The sequence below is a fragment of the Hylobates moloch genome, unplaced genomic scaffold (assembly GCF_009828535.3).
Source record: "Hylobates moloch isolate HMO894 unplaced genomic scaffold, HMol_V3 SCAFFOLD_11, whole genome shotgun sequence".
NCBI classification, from domain to species: domain Eukaryota; kingdom Metazoa; phylum Chordata; class Mammalia; order Primates; family Hylobatidae; genus Hylobates; species Hylobates moloch.
This window is the reverse complement of record NW_026652286.1, coordinates 107,006,311-107,032,599: the sequence shown is the minus strand read 5'-3', so window position 1 is coordinate 107,032,599 and position 26,289 is coordinate 107,006,311. Positions and strand designations below refer to the sequence as shown.

The following is a 26,289-nucleotide window of genomic DNA, read 5'->3' as shown; positions in this document are numbered from 1 at the left end:
GTTTCAGGCCTAAGTAACTTGGCGGTGACGTTTATTGAGATGGGAAACACGGGGAGGGATAGAGGCTGCGTGGAGGGAAAAGGTGATGAACTCGGTTTTGGAAACGCTGATGTGAAGTCCTTACCATGAAAAAAGAAATCTTCCGATTTCTCCCTTTGAAGTCTTTGCTTCCTCCATTGGAAAGAACAGAGCCTGTGACCTCAGGTTGAAACCAGGAATGTAGTTCGCTGAAAATGTTGTGTGTGGGGCAGGGAGTTTATCTTGTCTCGTTCCTTACAAGGATACTTTCCTCTCTGAAACCTTAGCTCGCTGAAAGTTTCCTAGGTCGTCCAACTTTTCCTCATTTTTTCGACTGTAAGCAATGAACTGTTAATAATTTTGTACATTTGGGTTTTACAGCCACACACTTTATTCTTCTTTGTCAAGTTTAAAGTATTCTAGGGCTTGTGCCTTCCCACATAAAATGTAGAATAAACTTGTCTGTTTCTACAAAAAGCCATGTTGGTATTTCGAGAGGAATTGCAATCAACCTATGGATCAAATTGAGAATTGTATCCTTATTATGTTGAATCTTCCAACCCACGAACATGGTATGTCTCTCTATTTAAATAGTTCTTTTTTTCACTTCTTTCATCAGAGTTGTGTGATTTTTTCAACATCAGATCCTATGCATGTTTTGTTAGGTTTATACTTAAATATTTCCTTTGCTCTTAAGAGATTTAAACTGTTACTATTTTTTATTTCAGTTTTTACACGTTTGTTGTTAGCATATAGAAATGTGATTGTGTTTCTCATGTTGATCTTGTATCCTGTGACCTTGGCAAACTCACCTATTAATTTTAAGAGGTTATTTGTATATTACTTGGCATTTTCTATGTAGATAATCATGTCATCTGCAAATATGGAGAGTTTTATTTCTACTTTTCCAGTCTGCGTGGCTTTTTATTCCTTTTTGTGTGTGTCTTAGTATGATGACTAACATTTCTGTGTTGAATAAGAGCGGCAGGAACCGACACTGTTACGTTGTCCCCAACAACATTCTGTGAAAAACATTCTGTTTTTCACTAGTAAGTATGATGACAGCTATAGGTTTTGTGTATATATTCTCTATCAAGTTGAAATAGTTTGACAGCTGGGTCTACAGTCACTAGAAATGCTGTGGTGCTTTATTGGAACAAGCTATGTATCAAGAATCGTGATTTTCTGCAGGCTTTGATGGAGGAATTTTGACAAAGGCAGAAGAATCAAAGAATGGATTATTGGTTCATTTGAAAGATGACTCATCCTGTGTCCTTTTGCCATCTGGGGCTCCTCTCTGCTGATGGAGTATTTGAGAACCCCTATGAATGAGCCCTGGAGAGTGTGAAAGTTCCCCCAGATTTCTGTGCTCATTAAACCTGTAGAACTCTTGAAAATGTGCAAGGTGAAGTAACAATTTTGATCAAACAAAGCTGTCAGTTTCTGTCTTAAGATTACAGAAGTAACTACAAGGCCAACATCCCAGGCACAGGAAAGACCAGCCACTGGGGCCGCAGACCCAGCATCCTGGTAGAATTTATTAAAAAAAAAAATCAGTATTTTTCCCTTCAGTTTCCGTCCAGATAACTGATGATGAAGCAAAGAGCTAACTTCCCAAAGCAGGCAGAAAACATCAAAAGGCTCCCAGAGCTGAGTGTGCAAACTTCCCGTGCCAGTGCTTTGATGTTAATAAAGCACAGTTCCTGCTCCTAAATTACTGTCTTGTAAGAACAGCAGCTTCCAGAAAAACAAGGCAGCACTTTCTGTTGCTTTAGTAGTGGACAACCCTGTAGGAGTTAATGTATGAACCAGAAAAGACAATTCTTGATTTCTTCTTAGGTTGAACTTCTTAAAGAAATGTATGTGACAACTATATAATAAGAACTCTTGTGAGATCCCAAAACCTGGGTTAGGAATTGGTATTATCAGTGAAAAATTAAAGGGAAAGATTATCAACTATTAATATTCCAGTGTCAGAGCTGTGAACAAAGAGTTGAGGCAGAGCTATCTTTAAGATTAAAGTATGCAAAATCTGTTGTCTACTTGTAAGATCATCTGTCTAGGTTTTTTGATAGTTAATAAAAAGCAGCAAAATTTATAAAAGTGAAAATTTAGCCACTTCTACTTGTAAGCCATCCTTGTTAGAGAAACTCTTTGTTTACTTAAGTCATGTTTACTACAGAAAATGAAAAATGCTCATTTGAGCTATAAAATGGACTCCGTGGTCTCTTAGTAATTAATTTAACCCGTGATGATACGCAGTTAACAGGCTGAGATGGAGGGATAGGTAGATGACAGATACATCCCTGCTAGAGATCTTCAGAGCCCTAGCTTTGAATTTTGTCCTTACAGACATGCAAACTTTAAGTAAATTGATAATCCATCTCCAACAGATTAAAAAACAAATGAAGTGGATACGCACCCCATCAGGCAGGACCGCTCCCAGCAGAGGGAAGTGAAGCAGCCGGCCTCCGCCTGTCCCTCCACAGGGTAACTAATGCTCAAGTGCAGGCCTCTCTAAAGGAGATGCTCAGCGGGGAGCTTAGAAAAAAATGACAAAACATGAATTTAATTCCTTCTATACTGCCCCAAGAAATAACTGCCTTTGAAGCTAAGATAAAGCTCAATGCATCTAGCCAGGATTAAAACATGACATTTTCTTATTTCTCATACAGAATGATATAGACCTCTTCAGGGTCAATACAACCAAAATAAAGAGACTTTTGTGGAGAGTGGAATCTTCTGTGTAATGAGCACCGATATTCACAAATATAGCAATGTATTTTATTTCCTGTTACAAAGAAGCATAATTAGTGCATAAAACTTTAAAGCACAGTGTATTCATTTCCTAGGACTGCTGTAAAAAATAAATTGCCACATGCCAGGCGGCTTAAAGAACAGAAATGTCTCACAGTTCTGGAGACTAGAAGTTCAAGATTAAAGTGTTGGTAGGTTTTGCTCCTTTTGAGGTTTGTGAAGAAGAATCTTTTCCAGTCCCCTTTCCCAGCTTCTGCTGCTTTGCAGCAGCCTTTGGTGTTCCATGTTTCTGCTGCATCATTCTGATCTGTCTCCATCTGTACGTGGTGCTCTCCCTGTGTGTACTTGTCTCTAAATGTCCCTTTTAAAATAAAGACACAAGTCATATTGGATTGAGGGTTCAACTATTCTAGTATGACTTCATCATAACTAATTAGTTCTGCAAGGATGCTATTTCCAATACAGTCAGATTCTGAATGAAGTACTGGGAGTTAAAAGTTCAACATATATCAGTTTTGTAGGGGGGATGTATTATTACATTCTTGCATTGCTATAAAGAAATACCTGTGACTGGGTAATTTATGAAGAAAAGAGGTTTAATTGGTTCACAGTTCTGCAGACTGTGTGGGAAGTTTGGTGCTGGCATCTGCTTGGCTTCTGGGGAGGCCTCAGGAAATTTTTAATCATGGCAGAAGGCGAAGGGGGAACAGGCAAGTCACCATGCCCTGCTAATTTCTGTATTTTTAGTAGAGATGGGGTTTTGCCATGTTAGTCAGGCTGGTCTCGAACTCCTGACCTCAGGTGATCCATCTGCCTCAGCCTTCCAAAGTGTTGGGATTACAGGTGTGAGCCACTGCGCCCAGCCATGAGTTGACTTTTGATGGCGTACTTTCCCTGTTACTGTGTGAGATTTGTCAGTACCTGCAAGAAGCGATAATTGCTGATGATCCTTTTTTCCAGTCTTTTTCTATTTGTTCAATAAACATTGAGTTCCCTACTATGTGCCAGGAAGGCACTGAGGATAAAGAGATGAATCAAATATGCTTCTCAGACTCTGATGACCTTCAAGTCTGGTGGAAGACTCTTACGCCCACAGATTGGTTTACAGACAAAATGGAAGTTTCAATAGAAACTTCCAGATTTTCTGTTGAAGGACCAGAATTTCTGTGTGGGAGGCTCAGGATCTTCATCCAGGTGGGGGTTGGGGAAAGTAACCAGTGGACTGTCTTGGAGCATTGTTTATATAAAGACTTGAGGCAATGGCGATGCCCATATTGAAGTTGGGGAGGCGGAGAACTGAACCACGCTGAATAGCACACACTAGAAATTAACCCCAGGCCCCATCTTTCCTGGGCAGTGATGGCTGCCTCAGACTTGAGACACCCGCTTCTCAGCTGGGGTGGGAATTGGGCATCCCTTTCTTTTCTGTGGGACTAAATATGCCCTAGTGGAGGAAAGCTGAGATTCCTTTCTGTTTGTGGTGATGGGAGGTGCATGCTTTAGCACTCTCCCCAGCCTCAGGATGCTCTGGCTTCAGATCCAGAGACTGGGTGAAAGGGGCAGGGAGCCGGTGCATCCACACTCGACACTCACACGTGGTGACAGAGAACCTGGATTCTGCCTGCAGTGTGGGAGAAGCTTTGAGGGCCCTGCCTTTTCACAGGGAGGTTGCAGTGGCAAGTTTTCCTCCACTCCAAGCAATGGAAAGACATTCTGTCACCCTGGCTCATTCTGTGCCTCGTCATCCACCCCTGGTGTCTAGGGTTTATTTTCAGTTGGAAGGACTGGCCAGTTGGGCATCCCACTTCATTCTCTGGCCCCTGAGGGTCCCTCTCCTCTTCCTTCTGGTGTGGGTTACTAACCTGGAATTGCTGCGGTGGAGATGCACAGAGCCATGCTGCTCCAGTCTGTTTACTGCACCACTGCGGCAGTCCCCCTGTCCCCTGCGGCAGTCCCCCTGTCCACTGTGGCATTCCCCCTGTCCCCTGCGGCAGTCCCCCTGTCCCCCTACCAGGTCCACACGGACACGGAGAGCTTCCAGCCACAAGGGGCTTTTACTGACCACAATGCCCTAGAATAGCAAGGCTTTCTGAGTGCCAAAGAGGAAACAAATTTGTGGTAAGAATAATACATATGGAAGCATTTAGGTCCAGGCGTGGTGGCTCACGCCTGTAATCTCAGCACTTTGAGAAACTAAGGCAGGTGGAAAACGAGGTCAGGAGATCGAGACCATCCTGGCCAACATGGTGAAACGCCATGTCTACTAAAAATACAAAAATTAGCTGGGCGTGGTGGCACATGTCTGTAATCCCAGCTACTCGGGAGGGTAAGGCAGGAGAATCGCTTGAACCCAGGAGGCAGAGGTTGCAGTGAGCCGAGATTGCACCACTGCACTCCAGCCTGGCGACACAGCAAGACTCCGTCTCAAAAAAAAAAAAAAATAGTATTTAGACAATGCAAAGCTTATGGACAGTGGGAAATTCACTGTGAAGCTGATGAAGCTGAAGCTTCTGGGCTCCTAACCTGTGAAACCTGTCTATGGGCCCCTCCTTTCTTTTTTTTCCTTTATTAGACAGGGTCTTGCTCTGTCACTCAGGCTGGAGTACAGTGACACAATGATAGCTGACGGCAACCTCAGACTCCTGGGTTCAAGCCATGACCTCCCACCTGAGTAGCTAGGACTGCAGGTGCACACCAACACACACAGCTAGTTTTAACATTTTTTATAGAGATGGGGTCTTGCTATGTTGCCAGGGCTGACCTCAAACTCCTGGGCTCAAGCGATGCTCCCACCTAGGCCTCTCAAAGCACTGGGATTACAGGCCTGGCCTGTACGGACCCCTTCTTTCTAAGACCCTGGGAAAAAATCTTAGCAATGTGTTCATGTGCTTTTGTTTTTGTAAAATTGGCAAAAGGGAAATGCATTCCTGTCATTTACCCAGAAGAGAGGCAGACCAGAAATATTAGGTGTTCAGCACCACAGACTCCCAGACACAATCTTAAATACCTTAAAGGTCCTGGGAAGAGTTGTGCTTTAGACCTCTAAGAGAGCCCTTCATTCTCTGGAGGGCTCACTATGTTCATTTATGAAAGAGGTTAATAATGCTAATATTGATTGAGAACGCTTTGCTTGATATGCTCCGTTCTGAGCCCTTTATTCTTCCTCTTGATTCACCAACCATGCTACGAGGTAGGAGCTTTTATGATCTCCAACATACATGGGGGAACAAGCTAAAGAGAGCTGTGGTAATTTTGCTTAAGGCTGAAAGCGACCCAGTGACCCAGTAGTCCCATAGTTTTTTGGATTAACATAGAAATTGACCCTCTGGTGTTAAAGCTTGAACCTTGTATTTGTTTTATCTGAGTTCCTTCCTCAGAGACCTTCAGGCTTCTCAAAACAGGTATCAAAGAACTGGAACGCACTAGATCACTACATCCAGACAGTGAGATGCCAGACCCCTCATTCATCACAATTGCTTCCGTGCCCCTTCCTAGTTCCTGCTTTCTTACACATTGGTACATTTCTTCCCTGGTATAGGACTCCCTCAGGGAGACGGATTTGAGACTGACTGAGCTCCCATCTCCTGTGCTGCAGCACCCGATTAAAGCTTCTTCCTCTCAACACTTGCAATCTCAGTCATCGGCTTTCTGTGCGGTGAGCAGCAGGACCTGGTGTTTCGGTAACAAAGCCACACAATTAGTAAGTGGCAGAGCAGGCAATCACATCTAGATGTAGGAGTCTGGATCCGGGGCCCAAACTGCGGCTGCTGGCAGCACTGGTAGTTGCTGTTTTACTCAAGTCAATTTCACGCTAGGATTTCTTGAATGTCTCCTCTGTGCAAGACCCCCTCATAAAAACCGAGAGATTGATACATGGAAAATGCTTTGGAGGAATCTTAGTGTTTTTAAAGTAAAAGTATCATTGGATCAGCACTAAAGTAAAAACGGCATTTCTAATTTATCAAATCTATAAAGGAGGAAGAGAAAATTTTAAGATTCCGTAAATATTCTTGTGTGTGTGTGTGTGTGTGTGTGTGTGTGTGTGTACAGTTAGATTTTCCTCACAACTGTAATAATTGGAGGCAGTTTGAGGAATTATTAGGATTAAAACCACGTGGAAATCCAATTCTGACCTAAGTCATTGTGTTATGACCGCAAGGCCTCTCATGCCTCAAAGCACGGTGTGTATGCCTTTGTTCTTGCCGCCTCCTACTGAAATTGTGTCTCCTCTTTCCCAGCCCCCAGTCCATTAGGTCTGTCCAGCGAAGTTGTATTTGGTTACCTGTATGTGTTCTGCACCTATACGGCCCCTGACACACAGGCTTTTCCTTAAGACATTTGTTGCTCTGGTTTTCTTGCGTTTATTTATGAAATAGACAAATGAGCAATGATATAAATTAGCTCAAAGTTCACGATGTTCTTGCTACATTCGTCAAATCCCTTGCCAGGGTACTGGGGAACTGAAATCTCTAAATAACTGAGAGTTATACTGAGAAATGCACTTTTAATATGATTTCACCAAAATCTTATGAAGGGGACACATAGGAAGACATTAACATAGCATTTGTTTTTGCTTTGAGTCAAAATAGAAGCCTCTCAGGACTGGAATGCCAGGAAGCAGCCTGACTACTAGCGAGGTCTTCAAGTTCCACAGCAGACAGGTCTGCATTTGCTATCACTTCTTTCCTTTCACCTTCCATGTTCAGCATGAATTGCCCCATTCCTTGACTATTTCAAGAACCCATTAACTGGTATGTCTTATCTTCTGTCTTGCCTCACTCATATTCATCCCACATATGCACTCCAGAATGCTCTTATGAATGAATCAATCTCCTATCTTCCGCATTAAAAACCTTCCATGGCTCTCCACTGCTTACCAAATAAAGCCCCACCCTTGGCTTTCATAACTCTCCATCCGGATTCAACTTCTATTTTCCTTCTGTCTCATGCCAACCCCAAACCACAATTAAACCAAAGCGTAAACAGCTTTTACATAAATCCTGTACTTTTTCTGCCCCTGGTTCCTTCCTGTCTGAAATTGACTTTCTTGATTCTATTATATGTTTTCATAAGATCTTTTTTTCTTTTCTTCAGAGACAAGGGTCTCACTCTGTCACCCAGGCTGGAGTACAGTGGCATGATTGTAGCTCACCGCAGCCTCAAATTCCTGGGCTCATGCAATCCTCCCACCTTAGACTCCCAAGTAGTTAGGGCTTCTGGTGTGAGCCACCATGCCTGACCACATTGTCATAAAAGCTTAATTTGAATCCCTTCCTCCCTCATCACTTTTATAGGTTGTTGCCATCTCAGCTTTATACAGATATATATCATTACCTTGCAATACAGCTCTTAGCTCCTCTCTTAAATAAGGCCTTGGACGGCAGAAATACATTTTAAACTTTGTAATATACCCACACGTTGTCCTCCTGCAGTGCCCAAAAGTTCCTTCATTCAAAAAAGATAGTATTTGTTGTTACAGACACATATTTTCTTCTCTCTAAACATTGGCTTGTAGTTAATGTCTTGCGTATTTTTTTCAATAGGGATGAGGGGATGGAGAAATGTAATGATAAGTTATAATAGAGTTCCCCTGGCTGGGCACAGTGGCTCACCCCTGTAATCCCAGCACTTTGGGAGGCTGAAGTGGGCAGATCACTTGAGGCTAGGAGTTTGAGACCAGCCTAGCCAACACGGTGAAACCCTGTCTCTACTAAAAATACAAAAATTAGCCGGACGTGGTGGCTTGCACCTGCAGTCCTGGCTACTTGTGAGGCTGAGGCATGAGAATTGCTTGAACCCCAGAGGCAGAAGTTGCAGTGAGCTGAGATTGCGCCACTGCACTCCAGCCTGGGCGACAGAGTGAGATTCTGTCTCAAAAATAACAAAAACAGCAAAGAAAGAAACAAAACAAGGTCTCCTAAAGTCCCCATCTTTGAATCTTACTTTAATTCTACTTTCATACATCATAATGCTTAGTTTGCAAAGTTATTAATAATTTAAGGAGCCTGCTTTTTAAAAGCCAAATTGGACGAGAGTTTTATTATTCCAAAATCCAGTTAAGTGTTTAATCAAATATAATTAAACATTTCAAATAAAAATCAACTTTAGTAGAACCAGAGGTGGTGAAGGAGAGATTTTATCAATGTGATTAAAAATATGTAAAAAGAGGAATAGCTTCAGAAAAGTAAACAAAAACACACACACAAAAAATATTCAAAGTGTTTATCAGGAAGAGAAACACTGAATACCATTCCTAGACCACACGCTTCTTAACATGAAACCCAACAAATATTCAAAATTCGAAAGTCTCAGCCCTTGATATTGAGGCAGTCCAGAAGTAGAAATATACCTTAAATCACAGCTTAGGAGTAAGTTTCCCAAATATCCATTTTATCATGATTTACATTCAGAGGTATGCTATCCAGAGAAACCTTCTGCATCTGTAGCTGTGGCACAGAGAACGACACAGACAGGAGGGCATTCCCCCATTTCCCCTTCCCACACCTTTGCTCTAGAATCAGGAAGAGCCTCAATGAAAGTCCCCAGGCCCCTAAAGGAGGGATCCAGTGAACCAGCAAAATGCAGACTCATCAAGATAAAGTGGATCCAAGAAAGGACTTTGATGGTTTGACAGTGAATCTTCACTGGTCACCTTTCTGGCATTAGGAAAACAAGGTAGTATGTGTTCTTCTGACATTTCTCATCAGGCCAGCTTTTCCGGTTCCACTGGGGATCCTGCCCCAGTCCGAGACCCGATGCTGCTGCCAACACACAGGGTGCAGGTCCTGCCCTAGAGGAGCTCAGCCCTTGGGTCTAATCCATGATTCCTTTGGAATAGAGCGGCCCACATGGCACCACTAACACTGACTGCAGTCGCACTGAACACCAGGCCAGAACAAGTGTGGGTTCTAGTCCTGAAGCAGGCTTCTAGAGATCAGTATCCTCATCACTTCATTGCTACCTGTAAGAGGGAGGAAGGAGGAAGAATTTCATAGCAGCAAAGTCTGAGAGTTTAGTAAAGCTCTGACCAGGCTGCTCCAGGCCTAGTTCAGAGTAGCTGCAGATTTAAACTAGAATCATTGCTTTTAGCCTGGGAAAGATGAGATTATCAGAGACTTCTCTACAAAGTACTGAAAAATGTCAGGAAATAATACTTTTTTAAAAACTTCTTCTGATGGTAAAAATCTTATATAAAGTTTAAAAAGGCAGAATAAAAACAGTATATACAGGACAATTCTAATTAAAATAAAAAATGTACCAACAAAGGCAGAGTAAAATGCCTAAAAGGAGATGTACCAAAATAACATTCTGGATGTGGAAACATGAGTGACTTTTTTTCTTTTACTTTTCTTTTGAGACAGTCTTGCTGTCACCCAGGCTGGAGTGCAGTGGTGTGATCTTGGCTCACTACAACCTCCACCTCCCAGGTTCAAGCAATTCTCTTGCCTCAGCCTCCTGAGTAGCTGGGACCACAAGCATGTGCCGCCATGCCCCACCCGGCCCAACTAATTTTCTGTATTGTTTTTAGGTGGAGTCTCACTGTCGCCCAGGCTGGAGTGCAATGGTGCAATCTTGGCTCACTGCAACCTCCACTACCTGGGTTCAAGCGATCTTCCTGCCTCAGCCTCTCGAGTAGCTGGGATTCCAGGCGTGCACCACCACACCCAGCTAACTTTTTATATTTTTAGACAGTCGGGGCTTCACCAGGTTGGCCAGGCTGGTCTCGAACTCATGACCTCATATGATCCACCCGTCTCGGCCTCCCAAATCACACCTGGGATTATAGGTGTGAGCCACCGTGCCCAGCCAATTTTTTGTATTTTTAGTAGAGATGGGGTTTCGCCATGGTGGCCAAGCTGGTCTCGAACTCCTGGCCTCACGTGACCCACCCGCCTTAGCCTCCCAAAGTGCTGGGATTACAGGCAGAAGCTACTGCACCCAGCCTACTTTTCCTAATTTTATAAGGTTTCAACAATAAATACACATTTCTTTGGTAATCAGAAAACTGATTTATAAAAGAATGAAAACATTTTCCCTGAAAGGAGGGTATCAATTATTTGCTTCATTTTTAGCAGTGGCCTTTAATGCAAAAAGAAATATAAACCCCCTCGAGGAATCAGTAGTCACATCGTCTCAAATAAAGCATAAATTGTAGATTTATTCAAAGTAAAGTCCACGATGAAACAAAGTGATACAGTGGTGAGTGCCCCAATTCTTCTGTAAGTGGGTGATGGTGTGGCCTAAAATAAATGTTTTCCTGCTTATTACTGCAGGGTTGAGAGTTAGAATGAAGGTGAAGTTTCCTATGCACATAAAGCTCAGTGAGAAAGCAATTCCAAGAGTAATGGAAGGAAAAAGAGTCTGGGGAATTCAGTTTGAACACTGGCGACTGAGCCCATAAACATCTTTCTGGAATGAGGTTTGCAGAAGAAAGCAGCAGTCTAACCTGTGGTAGCCTGTGACTCTGACATTAACACCAGAGTGGTAGGTCTCAAAGTGCGGTTCTCAGACAAGCTGTGGCAGCCTCACTTGAAGACTTGTTGCAGATACAAATTCCCAGGCCCACACTAGACCCTCTGGAGCAGAAGCTCTGAGGTTGAGTCTGTACTCCTGTGCCCTCCAGGCGATTCCAGCACAGGTTGAGGTTTGAGAAGCATGCTGTGAAAGGGGCAGGGAAGCCCCATTATATAATGTTTCCAGCAAGGCAGCCTCACGTTGCTTCACTGAAGTCGCTCAAAGAAGCCTCTGCCCCTCCTGCTTTTCCAAGAGTTGTGTCATTTCAAGACTTCTGCACTAGCTGTAGAGAGTGGAGAGAGCCAGGCTCCGAGCCTGACCCCAACGGCTTACATGTTTCCTAGACAGAATGTCTGTGACTGCCAAGAAGATACCCATATACTGATGGTTTATTTTATTGAAAAACGCACTAGTAATATTGAGACAGGTATCTTTTAGGCCATCTGGCTGATAATCAATATAGAGCTACTGATGACCATCCTGGCTCACATTTGCCTTGTACATCACTGTTCTTGGATCCCTGAGAACCACGTACTCTATAACCTTAGAGAAAAGCCCCGGCTGTAGTTTTCAACATGCTTTCGCATCCATTATCTCAGTTCACCCTTCTCGCCAATCTACAGAGGAAAAGGGCAGTAGCAGAGCGATCTGATGCCCACCCACACTGACGAAGCTGAGGCTCTGGACTCCAGGCTGGAGCTGTTTTTGTGCACCAAGCCTCTGCCAGAACAGCTCTGTGGAAAGGGAGGGAGGAGGAAGCCTCAAGACAGGGCTTGACTGGACCCTGAGGCCCAGGAGGCATGGGGACAGACGCAGCGGGGAAAGCAGTGATCCTGCCCCTGTTCTGAAGGGAAGAGAATAACCTCTGGCAATTTTTACCTTCTAGAATCTGGTGGACCCTGGAGTCCCGCACGTACTGCTGAACAGCGTAATCCTTCAGGTAGCCATAGCCCCCGTGCATCTGTAAGGCCTGGTTGCAGATCTGCAGGGAGACAGGGACTAGACGTCTTGGACTCTGGGAAGACTGTGGAGCAAGCGGCTTCCCTTCCTACCCCAGCCCACGATCTGGCAGCCCAGCATAAACTAATGAAAGACCCACAAACAGCCAAGCTCAAAGAGGGCCTCCACGTTCTGCATGGTTAGAGACAAGGGAAGTTCACCTACTAAACTTGTCAGTTCCCCCCAGACAGGTGACTCAAAGCCCTCTGCCCCTTTCCCGTATTACCTGCCAGGCAGAAGCTGCCCACAGCCACCCTGGCTGGGATGATAAAAAGCTATGGTTCCCCCTAGTGGCAATGCAGCCTGACAATGTAAACATGGCAGAGTGCTAAATTTGGGCTGCTGTGAACCTTCCAAAGGTGGTTTCTCGCCTAGAACACAACCAAACAACAGTGACATAATGAAGTGTATAATGGCATGCAGCAGGCCTAAAAGCTAGCGATGAGAGCTCCCACATACGCCGCTCATGAGTTAATTTATATCCTTAAGCTTAAGGTGATCCTTGTGGGATTCCAGGAGGGCTGGGTTCCAAAGCTGACTCATGTCTCTCAAGACCCCTGGGCCTAGCAGCTGTTCCCTGTCCATCCCAGGAGAGCCCGAGGAGTCACTTACAGCAAAGCATTCATCTGTAGCAAAGAGCTTGGCCATGGAGCACAAGGCCACTGCATCTTTCCTCTCTTCCTGCAGAGCCACTGCTGCATTGCGGATCATCAGCCGCGCGGCCACCAGCCTTGTTGCCATATCAGCCAGTTTGAATTGCAAGTACTGGGAGAAGAGAACCAGACAAGACTGAGGGGCTTAGACCAGCACCTGGTGCAGGAGCCTTGGTAAGACAGCTCTGAGGCGCCTTTTCTAAGTGATCCAAAGCTTCAAAGTCTCTTGCTTTTTCTACAGAGGAAATTTATTGCTTTTAAGTGCTAAGTCCACTTCACTCACCTGACACTTTAATATCGTTAAAGATATCCCGAGAAAAGATGGACAGAAATAAAGCACAAGCTCTGGCTAGGACAGTGGTGGGACTGACAGAGGAATTTCCTGGCTTCTCTCCTAGAAAATGTGGGCCCTAGAGCAGGTCCCAGGCTGCAAACGGTGCAAAGCCATGTGGAGGCAAGGGAGAGGTTACCTGGTTACTGGCCAGAGGCTCTCCAAACTGCTTCCGGACATTGAGGTGGTCTCGGGTGAGGACGACAGAGGCGTGGGCAGCCCCCAGGGAGCAGGAAGCTAGAGGGGAAGAGCGCCGACGTTCCAACCGAGCTGGAAAACAGCAGTGCTGGTCCCGGACCGCTACCTCCCTGCCGCACCCCTGCGTGTCTCACCAATATTGATCCTCCCTCCGTTCAGTCCTTTCACGGCAATGAGGAAGCCCTGCCCCTCGCTCCCAATTCTGTTGGCCACAGGAACAGCACAGTCTTCGAAGATCACAGCTCGTGTTGGCTGGGAGTTCCACCCCACCTGGCAAAAATCAGGGACTGTGTGGTTGCCCAACAATCCAGCAGGTGGGGCGGCCTTCCCTGGGGACAGGAGCCTGTGAGGCATGGGTTTCAGCAGCCAAGACTTAGACCCACAAGAACTTAAAATGAGGAAAAAGTTCAGGTTTAAAGGCCTGTCAGCAGTCACAAAGATATCTGTTTCAGCTAAACATTTTCTAACTTATTAAGAGACTCTACTTTCTAATGTCTACCTGACTAACCTACAAACACTTCTCACAACTTCTTTTAGGATTGTGACACCAACTGCCCCCAATTTCAGTGCCTCTAATTGAAAACCACAAACTATCTACAATCTCCCAGTTCCTCTCTGGCTCTGAAAATATGACTGCCTTTACATCATTTCCTTGCTCTCTTTTGTTGATAGGATAAACTCCATTTCTAAGCCTTTTATTGAAGGTCTTCCTGCCCAGGAGTTAGCATGGGCTTTGCACACAGTAGAAGCCTAGGAAATGGCTGCTGTGTTACCAAAGAGAAGGGGGTGCTAAATGCATAATGCCTTTGCAGTTACAGAGGATCAGGAAGGGTCCGGTAGGAAAATACGGAAACCCGAGGAGCTGTGAGAAAGAGGTACACTGAGGGGCCATTTCATTACCTGCCTTCTCTCACAAAGTCCCCCCGTAACAGTACAAACTAGAGAGATGACTGCTTTGAGCATCTGGTCTAAAAAATCGGAATGGGTCTTGAGCCCTTACTACCAATTACGGTTACATAATCACAGGTCTCCCGTTCATGCCCTGGCCGTGGTGGCTCCTAATCCTAGAAGTATCTTACTTTTCAAATTACTTACAGTACCTAAGTGTCCTTCTTAGGTTGCTGAAATACCCACAATCATCTCCAATGAGTTTTACTTTATTTTTAATAAAAGAAGAAAAAGGGACCACCTGCCTTCCATTACTGAGACTTGTGGTCAACACCAGGTCTTGTCTAAGTGTCTCTTCCTGGAGCAACAAAGTGCGCCAACGTAAGAAGCTGGATAAGGAACACAGGCCAAAAGCAGAGGCAGGAGAGGTCAGAACACTTAACAGGTGGCTTGAAGAATTTACTGGCAAACGTTGTCACTTTCCCCAGAGGCCTAGTGTTTAACAATGCCCTATTGTATTTCATAGGCTTCTGTTGAAAATCCTAATAGAAGCAACTGCTTCAAAGGTAGGTTAGCAAGTATGCAAACCTGTTTTCTGAAATAGAGCAGGAGTTGGGCTGGCAGGTGGCAGAGTCTCATAACCTGAATTGTTTCCTGTGCAACAGCCACTCACCTTTTTCTCCTTCTTGCCAAAGCTGAGGCCAGGGGTCCCCTTCTCAACAACTATGCATGAGATGCCCTTGGGGCCTGGTCCTCCTGTTCGGCACATGACCACATAGATGTCTGACTCACCAGCACCACTGATGAAGGCCTGTGGGGGTAAAAGGGGTGCAAAAGGACCAGGGAATGCTTGAGTTCTCACAGCATCTGGGAACACCACTGGGGTCCTCCTAACAATAAGGTCCAATGGCACAGAGACTGAGGAGGGTAAAAGGTAGCTGCAGTGACTGCAGAATCAGAGATAACAGTTCAAGAGAGTATAAAAAGGATAGACAAAAGTCAATGAAATGATCTGGAATCAGATTAGGAGAGATAGAAACAGTGAGAAGAAAGAGAAATGGGTCAGAGATTCTCTTCCCAACACATGAAAATCCTACGGGAGTATTAACCCACAGATGTGAAGGAACCAGAGGATGTCAGGAGGAAGCTGGGAACAATCTCCAAAGCGCTCTGGGAGGACGCAAGCTAGTACCTTGGAGCCATTGAGGATGTAATGATCTCCCTGTTTCTTAGCGGAGGTCAGAAGAGAGGCAGCATCACTCCCACTTCCTGAGGAGGGATCAAAAGGCAGCAGAGAGAAGGTGAGAAAGTCAGTGAGGTCGAGGGAGCCCAGCACAATTCTATCTTCTAGGAGACCTTCCCTAAACAGACACTGCTGAGTGTGCCACTGCAAAACCCAGGTGGCCAAAGGAACTCTCTGTACTTGGTAGAAACTGCTCATACCAGTCAGGCCACTGTCTACCTCCCAACACACTAGATAGGCTTCTTGGTCCTTGTGACATCAGGTCATAGGACTCTATTACTCCTCAACCGAACAGCTAGATAAACAGTGGCTCAACGTGTCAAGAGGCTGGAAGGAGTGCTCGGTAATGCCATCTGAGCAGGAAGCATCTCTCCCTGCTATATCTCAGTGCAGTGTGGCAAACTCACCTGGTTCAGTGAGGCAGTAGGAAGCAAACTTCTCCATGGTACAGAGCGGTGGGCAAAATTTGTGCCTCTGTTCCTCATTTCCAAAGCTATCAATCATCCAGGCACACATGCTGATAGGTACACCAAGAAGAAAAGACAATGACAGAAATAAAGATGGAAAAGGAAAAAAATTGGGGGAGAAGGGGAAAGAGAACAAAGGGCAGGGCAGTAGAGTAAAGCAGAAGAGTGGGAAGGGGAGAGTCACAATTGGGAAGATTCTTTAAAGGCAAAGGCTGGATTAAAACATATTCCTGGAATAAGGACAACTCAGAGATAACCAGGCTGAGGTGCTTCCCACCAGGATGTCTGTACTACTTCCAGTTAGGTTACACGAGCCTCTAAAAATCAGAGTTATATGTACTTTCTATTAGTAGTTTCTATTACTTCCTCAAATCACTGGCAGTTCCATCTTTGGATTGAGGAAAAGGGTGAGAGGGGCCGGGTACGGTGGCTCACATCTATAATCCCAGCACTATGGGAGGCTGAGGCGGGCGGATCACAAAGTCAGGAGTTTGAGACCAGCCTGACTAACATGGTGAAACCCCGTCTCTACTAAAAAATACAAAAAAAAAATTAGCCAGGTGTAGTGGCACGTGCTTGTAATCCCAGCTACTCAGGAGGCTGAGGCAGGAGAATCACTTGAACCCGGGAGACAGAGGTTGCAGTGAGCCGAGATCATGCCACTGCACTCTAACCTGGGCGACAGAACAAGACTCCATCTTAAAAATAAATAAATAAAAGGGTGAGATGACCCTGATCGCTCTATTGGAGAAGTCTCCTGGTACCAGCTCAAAATAAGATTTCTGAGAAAGCTGGCTGACCTGATTCCCTAAGCAATACACAGGACGACAGAATCAAGTCCAATAGGCAGCAACAGACCTAGCGTGTACTTATTTTATTTATTTTTTTTTTGAGACGGAGTCTCGCTCTGTCGCCCAGGCTGGAGTATAGTGGTCCATCTCGGCTCACTGCAAGCTCCGCCTCCCGGGTTCATGCCATCCTCCTGCCTCAGCCTCCCGAGTAGCTGGGACTACAGGCGCCAGCCACCACACCCGGCTAATTTTTTGTATTTTTAGTAGAGACGGGGTTTCACCACATTGGCCAGGCTGGTCTCAAACTCCTGGCCTCATGATCTGCCTGCCTCGGCCTCCGAAAGTGCTGGGATTACAGGCATAAGCCACTGCGCCCAGCCCTTAGAGTGTACTTTTAAGTCGAGTTCCTTGAGGACACTCAGCTTCAAAAGATCAATCTTTTTCCTACGAATCTGAACTCTCAGTCAGCCTGTGTGAGCACTTCATTGTGCCTTCCAAGCTTGGGCACTCACTTGTGGATGCTTATATAGGCTGTGGTGCTGGTGCAGCCTGTAGCCAAGGCTTCAAAAATGACAGAGGTATCAAGACGTGACAGCCCAGACCCACCCACATCTGTTTGTACGTAGACCCCTCCGAAGCCTAGCTGGGCTGCCTTCCGCATCACATCCACTGGGAACAGCTCCTATGTACAAAAGAGAGCAGGGTGATCAGCAACTGATTCAGAGATGGCCTTCCTTTTAGAGGGGACATTGAGGGGATTAGGATGCTTGCACATGCTAGAGCATATGAATTCTCTTAATATGCCTATTTGTCATCTTACAGTGGTTATCAGTTAACATGGGTCCTGTAAAAACTTTTTCTGGCATTAAGAAGTTTCTTTTTATTATCTATAGAACTGCCTTAGTTTTATATCGAAATCTTTATTCAACTAACAAAAAAAAAGTTATGTACAAGATGATCAGGATGCCTTCTAGGAAAAATCACCCACTACCGGTATTCTTACTTGCAGTAAGAGTTGGTAAGTGGAGGAGACATTTAACAATTACATTATCAGGAGACAAAGATAAAGGTCTGCCTGAGACATCTGTTAGAATGTCTAGGCACAAGAAAAAGTCCTACCTTCTGGTCCCATTCTGCCATATTTGGAGCCATCTCTCGGGCAGCAAAGTCAAAGGCCACTTTCTGAAATTCTTTCTGCTCTTCATTAAGTCCCACGGAAGCTGTGGGCAGGATTGCATATACTGTTGTAGGACAGGGTCAGGGAAGGGTGTTGCCAACAAGAAGCACCATGAAGTTGTGAAAGTGGATCTACTGTAGTATTTCCCATACACAGTACAGCCTTTAACAGCTAGAGAATGGCATCTGCTATCATTATTCCACTTGTCATACAGAGAAAGGACAGTTCTAGCACACATCCAGATCAACCTAGAACAGGATGGGGGACTTCCAGACATCTCTTATCCTAGCCACTTAGTAAAATGCAGTTACAGACCTAGAGGTTGAGGCCACAGTGCTAGAACTTTGGTCATTATAGCTGACACTGAAGAGCACTATGGGCTGGGCATGATGGTTCACACCTGTAATCCCAGCACTTCAGGAGGCCAAGGCAGGCAGATCACCTGAGGTCAGGAGCTCAAGACCAGCCTGACCAACATGGAAAAACCCCGCCTCTACTAAAAATACAAAAATTAGCTGGGTGTGGTGGCGCATGCCTGTAATCCCAGCTACTCGGGAGGGTGAGACAGGAGAATCACTTGAACCCAGGAGGCAGAGGTTGCAGTGAGCTGAGATCGTGCCATTGCACTCTAGCCTGGGTGACAGAGCATGACTCCGTTTCAAAAGAAGAAAAAAAGAAAAAAGAGCACTATGGGAAGACTATGGCGCCACACTTGACAATAATTTACTTCAGTGCCTACAAGTGATGCAGTCCTTCAAGAAGAACACAAGTGCAGGTGCCAGAGTCTGTTCCTTGGGGCAAATCTGGGCATCAGTAATGGTGGGCTATGCGAGCCTGGAGAGGGCACTGCTTTCTGTGATCGCTACTCTCATTAAAATGGGAAAGTCCAAAATGAAGAGTTCTGAGGATTAACGATTAGGCTGCCTTGAGAAACTCGGAGCAGAAACCTATGTTGGGTGTTACTCTCAGGAACAGAGTTAGGGATAAACAACTCATGGTTCTCTGACTGAGGTCAGGCCATTTATTCACACAATTTTGCACAAGGGTTGCTGTTACTATAGACCATGACTCAAAGATCATTTCCAAAAGAATGTTTATTGGGTGTTTACTAGGTAGCAATGCTGGGGTTACAAAAATAAATATGATCCAGCCAGGCGCAGTGGCTCACGCCTGTAATCCCAGCCCTTGGGGAGGCCAAGGCAGGTGGATCACTTGAGGTCAGGAGTTCAAGACCAGCTGTCCAACATGGTGAAACCCCGTCTCTACTAAACATATAAAAATTAGCTGGGCATAGTGGCACGTGCCTGTAATCCCAGCTACTTGGGAGGCTGAGGCGCAAGAATTGCTTGAACCCGTGGGACAGAGGTCGCGGTGAGTTGAGATTGCGCCACTGTACTCCAGCCCGGGCAACAGAGCGAGACTCCATCTCAAAAAAATAAATAAATAAGATCCATTCACACAAAGGATGACTATTTCAATCCTAGCAAGAGCTCATTAAATGTTAACAAATCTTCTTCTTCTGTAAATGGCTACTTCCTAAAACAAATAGTTCAAGGAACCACAGGCTTAAGAAATAAATCTGAGTTGCATTCTAATAGAAGGAAATAGTTTTATGCAAATCATATGCATAAGTAAACACAAGTTCCCAGAAGGAAATACACTATAAAAGCAAAACAAATACCACCACTCATGAACTTTGCCAGTTACTAGCAGAGTTCAAGATGCCAATACATATACACTAAAAAGGTAAGCTAAATAGAAAAACAGTCCAAATGAAATGGGAAAGGCCTTTTACTGCAGAGCCACTCAAGTGTAAGCAAGATGCAAACAACAACAAAACCCACCTCTAAATAATTCCTTATCTGCTTTGGTATCAACCAGGGTAATCTGGGTTATCAAATTGTAAGTGCTAGGACAGGGCAGCACCTCTTGAATGAGTTTTAGGACATTCAAAAGAAAACAGTATTCTATGCCTTACTGTATTTTATAGATCTTACATCTAAGGGACTTATTCTGTTGTAAAGAAAACTGTCATTTATTTAGAATAAATTTAAAAATATTTCAGAAGAAAAACGTGTTTATAAAGATTCTTGGCAGAGAAGTCACAAACTGGCGGGGTCTCCACCACTCCTTGCTACATTCAAATTACTGTTCAGAGCCTAAAGACACTCAAGTTTGTCAGCTCTGGTAGAGTTTCCCACTAGCAATAATAATTATTTTTCCTGCATGAGTTTCAACACTAAGTGTCTTATAGCCAGAGGAGTTAAGATACCAAATCTTTGTGTGTGAGCAAATCTTGTATGACCTGGAGTTCTTGTTCAGTTGTCACCATCAGCACCCAGCCAGCTTCTTATATTCTCACTGCCTTTATGACCTACTGTTATGATTAAAAACCAACCAACCCAACAACAACCAAGCCCCAAGTTTCTTCACTTCTCTAAGCATCCGAGGGTGACCGGCCGCAGGAGGACCCGGGCCGGGGTGACGGGCCAGATGGGGACCTGGATGGTGGTGACCGACCGGAGGGGGCAGCCGGGCCGGGGGTGACCGGTCGGAGTAGGGAGCCAGGCCGGGGGGGTGACTGGCCGGAAAGGGAGCTGACGCCGGGGTGACTGGATGGAACAGGGAGACTGCAGCCCCTCGCGGACATATGTCCGCCGGGGTTCTGGACACCTGTCCTCCTGCCCGCTCAGGAGATCCTTACGGTCGATGCAGGAGGTCAAGCTCCGGTGGCCGGTCTGGACGAGGGCCCGCAGACCGCCGGGCAGGCAGCCGAGGCGCGCCCCGAGACGCCGGCAGCCGCTCCACAGCATAGCCGCCGCAGCTCCGCGTTCAGCTAAGAGTCTGAACGCCTTCGACCTCCGTTGCGCTCGCACTGGCGGGACCTGCAACCCGGCAACGCCTGTCCCACTGCACCCTGGGGGTTGTAGTCCTCCCACGGGCCCTAACAATCCAGGTGCCAGGCGGTCCCAAGAGGCCAGGACTACAATTCCCAGAAGTCCTCGGGGCTCGGCGCTGCAGAGATGCACCGCCCACCGAGCGCCGCGGGGTCGCGCTGCACAGCCTGCGGCGCGGCGGAGGCGGACCGCAGTTACGTCTGCAGAGTGGTGGGTCAGTAGCCAGCAAATTACTTTATCGTCTAGATTATCCATTCAATTGATCCTAATTAGCAAGGATAACAAGGTAACACAAGGCTTACTTATATTCACCCAACAAAAGTGTCTCTGTGGAGCCACTTCCCAGTGAACTACATACTGAGATAGGGGTTCCTGGATGAGAAGGACCAGGGACAGAACCGAGAAGGGTTTAGGGGCAGGTTATGCGAGACGGAAATGGCGCAGATAACGGAGGGAAGGATTTGAGGGGCTCAAACGTAGGTGTCTGTGTTTCGCAAAAGTTGGAGACATTCTAGGCTGCCTCTCGTTGCCTCCATCTCGCTCTGCGCGGGTTTTGAAGGACATTAGCATTCTTTCTTGTATCTCCGTTGATTGCAGAATCTTCCGCACTTCAGTCCCCTGCAGGGTGACCATGTCGAGACCTCGGAAGAGGCTGGCTGGGACTTCTGGTTCAGGTGAGCTGCCCCTACGCTGCACAAAGGCAGCCCGAGAAAAAACCTTTCTCGAAGAGCCTGTTTAGTACTCTTCGTTTTTCACTCCCTGCTTGTTGAGAACCCTTTGTCATATTTTTACTCCATTAGCCCTAATCACTCTCCATTTTCTTTACTTGTCTCACCAAGCTCCTACCTAGAGTTCCTTTTTCTTGTTTATTCAGGCAATGGTTGTTAACGCACAAAGACTATTTGCGATACCAGGTGGCGTGCTAAAGAATATAAAGCGCCTGCTTGCGGGTAAACTCAAAAAGATGTGATGGGGTTCAGGCGAATGGATTGTTAAGGTTATGGAGGGAGGAATCACAGGGAAGGCCTCGAGAAGGAAGTGGAATTTGAGCCCAGCCTTGAATGGGAGACCTCCCACGGGCAAAGTTTAGTACTAAGAAAACGTGATGTCGTTTTTATAATCACAAAGATGGATGGCATTCTAAGTGGATGGAGGAGGAGGAACATTGGAAGGTACAGAAAGTACTTCTTTTGGGAATGACAGGGGTTCCAGATATGCTACAGCACATTGCAGTTATTTATCAATATGTGGTGTTTGCAGTGTGCCTGTTAACTCCTAAGGGGCCATTAGGAAACTAGGTTAGGAAGGTATGCTGGGTTCAGAGCATTAGACATCCATAAATGGTATTTAATGACAATTGATGTAGGGACTTTGACTAAATTCAGGGGCAGTATAGTCATTAAGTAGCTTCAGATAGACCTCAGTGACAGGTGCTGTCCTCATATCTTGATTCCACCATTACTGGATGTGTGATCTGGAGCTTGCTTCCCAGATGAAGAGTAGAACATCTCACAGGTTATGTAGATTAACCGAGTTAGGGTTAGGGTAACACATAGACCTTCGGCCCTGTCATATAGTAATTTAACAACTTAGCTACTGAATGCCCACTGTGTTCCAGGCACATTCTAATTGTCTTGGGATGAAATCGAATCATCACCATTTCTACAATGTCCTGAATGAACTGTTTCTCTCAACTTTTATTGGCACCTTCAAGGAGCAGAAAGGAGACAGGCCAGGAGCCACAGTGAGCAAGAAGGAAAGAAGTATGAGAAGAGAAGAAGAATGCTTGTATTGAGCACTTACTGTAATGCCAGGCATTGTCTAGGCCCTTTGTGTTATCTCATTTAAGCTTCAAAATAGTTGCAAGTAGGTGCTCAGTTTCCTCTTTCCTATGCAAAGGCATAGAAGAGAGAGTGAGGAAAGGAAAACATGTATTGACTACTGTCAGGACCTTTAATCCTGAACAACCCTGTAAGGTGTTCTTATCCTATTGAATAGATAATCCAGAAGATACCCTGTAAGGTAGGTATTCTTGTCTAGTTTTTATAGATAAGGAAAGCTTCTTAATAGTAAGATTAAGTTCCTACAGCTGGTAATGGATCCATGATTTGAATCCAGGTCTGACTGTAAAGCTAAGCTTCTTCCATTATGAAACACTGCCTCGAACAAGCATGATCTTTTCTTCTTGCTTCTCCTATTGCAGACAAGGGACTATCAGGAAAACGCACCAAAACTGAGAACTCAGGTGAGGCATTAGCTAAAGTGGAGGACTCCAACCCTCAGAAGACTTCAGCCACTAAAACCTGTTCAAAGAATCTAAGCAGCCACTGGCTGATGAAGTCAGAGCCAGAGAGCCGACTAGAGAAAGGTGTAGATGTGAAGGTGAGACCCTTGACCTGTCTCCAGTCCCTTCATGGTGTTTTTTAAATGAGAAGTGAATATGGGACACCATAGGGTTCCATCCCCAGCTTCTTATCTTTGAAGGGAAGGAAAAAGGTAAAAATGAATAAAATCAGGAGGGTTTATTATCATCAACTGGTTTGTGAACCTGTCTATCTAGGGCAGGGGTTGGCTAACCTTTGCTACAAAGGGCCAGATAGTAAATTTTGTAGGCTTGTGCGTGTTACAGTCTCTGTTGCAACCCTGCCCTTTTAGCAAGAGAGTAGCCAGAGATAATACTTAAACAGCTGTGGTTGTGTTCAAGTTCAACTTTATTCACGAAATCCAGCATGGGGTTAGATTTGCCCTGAAGGCTATAGTTTGCCAACCTCAATCTTAGGTTACTTTTCTCTGAACACCTGCCATGCTCCTAGGTGTCTCCCTGCCAACAGTTGATGTATATTTCAGGAAATTTAATATAGCCTGGGAAAAATATAAGAAGAAATATTATAGAAGAAATATAAAGTAAAATGCAAGTAACTAGCAGATTGCTTTATCACCTAGATTATTCATTCAGCTAATCCTCATAATTAGCAAGGATAACAAGATAACACAAGGTTTACTTACATTCACCCAACAAAAGCGTCTCTGTGGAGCCACTTCCCGGTGAACTACATACTTCCTCTATAGCCAGTGGCCCCTCTCACTGTAGGGGAAGGAACTAATCTGCTTCCATATATGCTTACTAACTGGCCAAGGATTAACGATTGAATTTATTTTCTCTTGCCTAGTTCAGCATTGAGGATCTCAAAGCACAGCCCAAACAGACAACATGCTGGGATGGTGTTCGGAACTACCAGGTAAGGGGGTAAGGAGGAGGTCCCCTGAGACCCAGGTGGGATAAATGCCTGCCTCCTCCTCATGACTTACTCAGTAGCAGAACCTCTTGGCCAAGGTTGCTTTTTCTCAGAACCAAACCTGATAATGTATTAAAAATGCCTTAAGTACTCTGCATGACATTTTCAATTGGCCTGTGTTCTGGCCGATGTCCTGGTGAAAGTCTGGGTGTCCTGGCAAAGGGGAAGGACTTTCTAATGAATTGAGAAGTTGCAAACAAGAAACACCCATCTATTAAAAGCAGACTGATTTCTGCTAAAAGCTAGTACTTTCCAGCCGGTGGGGGGATAGTTACTCTTTCTTCTCCTCGAGACAGGCTCGGAACTTCCTTAGAGCCATGAAGCTGGGAGAAGAAGCCTTCTTCTACCATAGCAACTGCAAAGAGCCAGGCATCGCAGGACTCATGAAGGTTAGTTAGGCAGGTTTTGGTGTGAATCCCTTTCCCTCCAGGGAGACTAACTTACGTAGATGTAAAGGGATATCCCTTAATTAGGTAACAAAAAAGTACACTCCCCCCACCGCATCCCCCTTGTACGGGAATAGGGAAAAACTGCCCTGGCCCCTTCCAGTGTGACAACTCAAAACAAAGCAGGCCTTCATTTCAGGTTCCACTAGCACAGACTTCCCTCCACCTCTAAGTCTCAATCTCACTCGAAAATGGGCCTAACGGTAGCTCCTCCAAGCTTATTAGGATAAAATTATTAACTGTGCAGGTGGGAAAAAAAAACAGTGGTACCAGTATTAACCTTTGCCATTTGTTTTTAGAGCATGTTTTTAAGACTTTTGTAAAAACAGAGTTGATTTCCTAGTCTATATATTAGACTATATATTATTTCCAAATATCTGAGCCCCCACTGGCTCTACAGCAAGGCAGATGGGGTAAGAATGTACAGGGTAAGAAATGAAAGTTGGATATGGATTAAAGATTGGCTGTGGGGCTGACTGCAGGCAAATGATTCAAAACTTTTGTTTTGGTTTCAGATCGTGAAAGAGGCTTACCCAGACCACACACAGTTTGAGAAAAACAATCCCCATTATGACCCATCTAGCAAAGAGGACAACCCTAAGTGGTCCATGGTAAAGACTATGCTTTCTATTTCGTGACAGGGGAAGGATGAACAAGGGGAGGAAGACGGTTGGGGTGACTGTAGGTCAAGGTACACAGCCCAGCACTTAACTCAGATGAGGTGATACTGAAGAGATAGAAGCTTCCTGCAGGCAGTTAAAAATACAGTGGGCAAAATCAGCCTAGACATATCTTTCTATCATGTACGCTACTGTCACATAGGTGGATGTACAGTTTGTTCGCATGATGAAGCGTTTCATTCCCCTGGCCGAGCTCAAATCCTATCATCAAGCTCACAAAGCTACTGGTGGCCCCTTAAAAAATATGGTTCTCTTCACTCGCCAGAGATTATCAGTCCAGCCCCTGACCCAAGGTAAGAGTGGGCCCTGCCCTTTATTAAAGCCCATGTACCAGAATGACCTCATGAATTCCCACTTACTAGCTGATTAAACTCGGGCATGGTAGTTCACCTTTCTCAGCATCCTCACCTGTAACATCCATGAGGGAGGGAATGTGGCCTGAGTTACCTGTTACTATTACCCAGTACTCTACAGTGCTTGGCACCTGGTAAATAGTTTTGAACGAATGACTGCTCGCCTTAGTACCATGTAAAATGTACCTGTGCCTGGCACAACTTTCCTGTTCAAGAGGAGACATTAAGACCTAATTCTTTTTCCCTTTTTTTTGTAGAAGAGTTTGATTTTGTTTTGGGCCTGGAGGAAAAGGAACCAAGTTAACTGAGATACTGCTGCTGGAATGGGCAAGACATTGCTGCAAAGAAGTCAAGCGTTTTTCAGACAAAAGAAGGTGTGAGGGGGCTTGCTTGGTAAGCTCACCTGGGCTTGTGTACCTCAGTGGTTTTTGTGTACTTTTTTCAATAAAATGTCAAAGTTGAAGAACTTTTCTTCTAAAATCACAGTGAGTGCAGTGGGATACTCCCCACTGCAGACCTCTTACCTCTAGGCGGGCTCCTTTGGCTGCCCCAAGATGCAGGGCGGCCTCCACCTTCTTTCT

At 45.2% G+C, this 26,289-nt stretch overlaps 2 protein-coding genes across 14 annotated transcripts; one reads left to right on the top strand and one right to left on the bottom strand.

The window, feature by feature from the left end:
- Positions 1 to 8,784: 8,784 nt before the first annotated feature.
- ACAD8 (acyl-CoA dehydrogenase family member 8) lies at positions 8,785 to 20,884 on the bottom strand. 7 transcript variants are annotated; one of them, XM_058446677.1, is made up of 12 exons: positions 20,741 to 20,884; positions 17,979 to 18,079; positions 17,372 to 17,541; positions 16,009 to 16,118; positions 15,551 to 15,627; positions 15,032 to 15,169; positions 13,605 to 13,740; positions 13,412 to 13,509; positions 12,901 to 13,053; positions 12,169 to 12,271; positions 11,222 to 11,433; positions 8,791 to 9,736 (listed from the first exon to the last, which is right to left on the bottom strand). In XM_058446677.1, the coding sequence occupies exons 1-11, from the start codon at positions 20,847 to 20,849 to the stop codon at positions 11,267 to 11,269; spliced, it is 1,362 nt and encodes a 453-aa protein (XP_058302660.1). In that variant the 5' UTR covers positions 20,850 to 20,884; the 3' UTR covers positions 8,791 to 9,736; positions 11,222 to 11,266. The 7 variants fall into 7 exon arrangements, 6 of the variants coding, with proteins under 6 accessions (XP_032023836.1, XP_058302660.1, XP_032023834.1 ...); XM_032167945.2 differs by lacking the exon at positions 11,222 to 11,433 and having other exon boundaries at positions 8,785 to 9,736; XM_032167943.2 differs by lacking the exon at positions 8,791 to 9,736 and having other exon boundaries at positions 10,914 to 11,433.
- On the top strand, positions 12,176 to 26,175 carry THYN1 (thymocyte nuclear protein 1). Of its 7 annotated transcripts, none has more exons than XM_058446680.1 (8): positions 12,176 to 12,229; positions 12,976 to 13,115; positions 21,531 to 21,607; positions 23,137 to 23,315; positions 24,104 to 24,172; positions 24,526 to 24,618; positions 25,191 to 25,286; positions 25,498 to 25,938. In XM_058446680.1, exons 3-8 carry the CDS (start codon positions 21,565 to 21,567, stop codon positions 25,723 to 25,725), a joined length of 708 nt encoding a protein of 235 aa, XP_058302663.1. In that variant the 5' UTR covers positions 12,176 to 12,229; positions 12,976 to 13,115; positions 21,531 to 21,564; the 3' UTR covers positions 25,726 to 25,938. The 7 variants fall into 7 exon arrangements, with proteins under 7 accessions (XP_058302663.1, XP_032023829.2, XP_032023828.1 ...); XM_032167937.2 differs by lacking the exons at positions 12,176 to 12,229; positions 12,976 to 13,115 and adding exons at positions 21,072 to 21,147; positions 25,966 to 26,175 and having other exon boundaries at positions 25,498 to 25,648; XM_032167936.2 differs by lacking the exons at positions 12,176 to 12,229; positions 12,976 to 13,115 and adding exons at positions 21,093 to 21,219; positions 25,966 to 26,175 and having other exon boundaries at positions 25,498 to 25,648.
- Positions 26,176 to 26,289: the final 114 nt, after the last annotated feature.

What these genes read in the sequence shown, in the direction of transcription:
- THYN1 (XM_032167939.2), top strand. Translation starts at nt 21,565, where the DNA reads ATGTCGAGACCTCGGAAGAGGCTGGCTGGGACTTCTGGTTCAG. An exon ending in AGAAAGGTGTAGATGTGAAG is followed by an intron (nt 23,316 to 24,103) that starts GTGAGACCCTTG and finishes TCTCTTGCCTAG; the next exon opens with TTCAGCATTGAGGATCTCAA. An exon ending in ACAACCCTAAGTGGTCCATG is followed by an intron (nt 25,287 to 25,497) that starts GTAAAGACTATG and finishes ACTGTCACATAG; the next exon opens with GTGGATGTACAGTTTGTTCG.
- ACAD8 (XM_058446677.1), bottom strand. Translation starts at nt 20,849, where the DNA reads ATGCTGTGGAGCGGCTGCCGGCGTCTCGGGGCGCGCCTCGGCTGCCTG. An exon ending in TGGCAGAATGGGACCAGAAG is followed by an intron (nt 17,542 to 17,978) that starts GTAGGACTTTTT and finishes TTTTGTACATAG; the next exon opens with GAGCTGTTCCCAGTGGATGT. An exon ending in TTGGCAAGAAGGAGAAAAAG is followed by an intron (nt 13,741 to 15,031) that starts GTGAGTGGCTGT and finishes GATTTTTGCCAG; the next exon opens with GTGGGGTGGAACTCCCAGCC.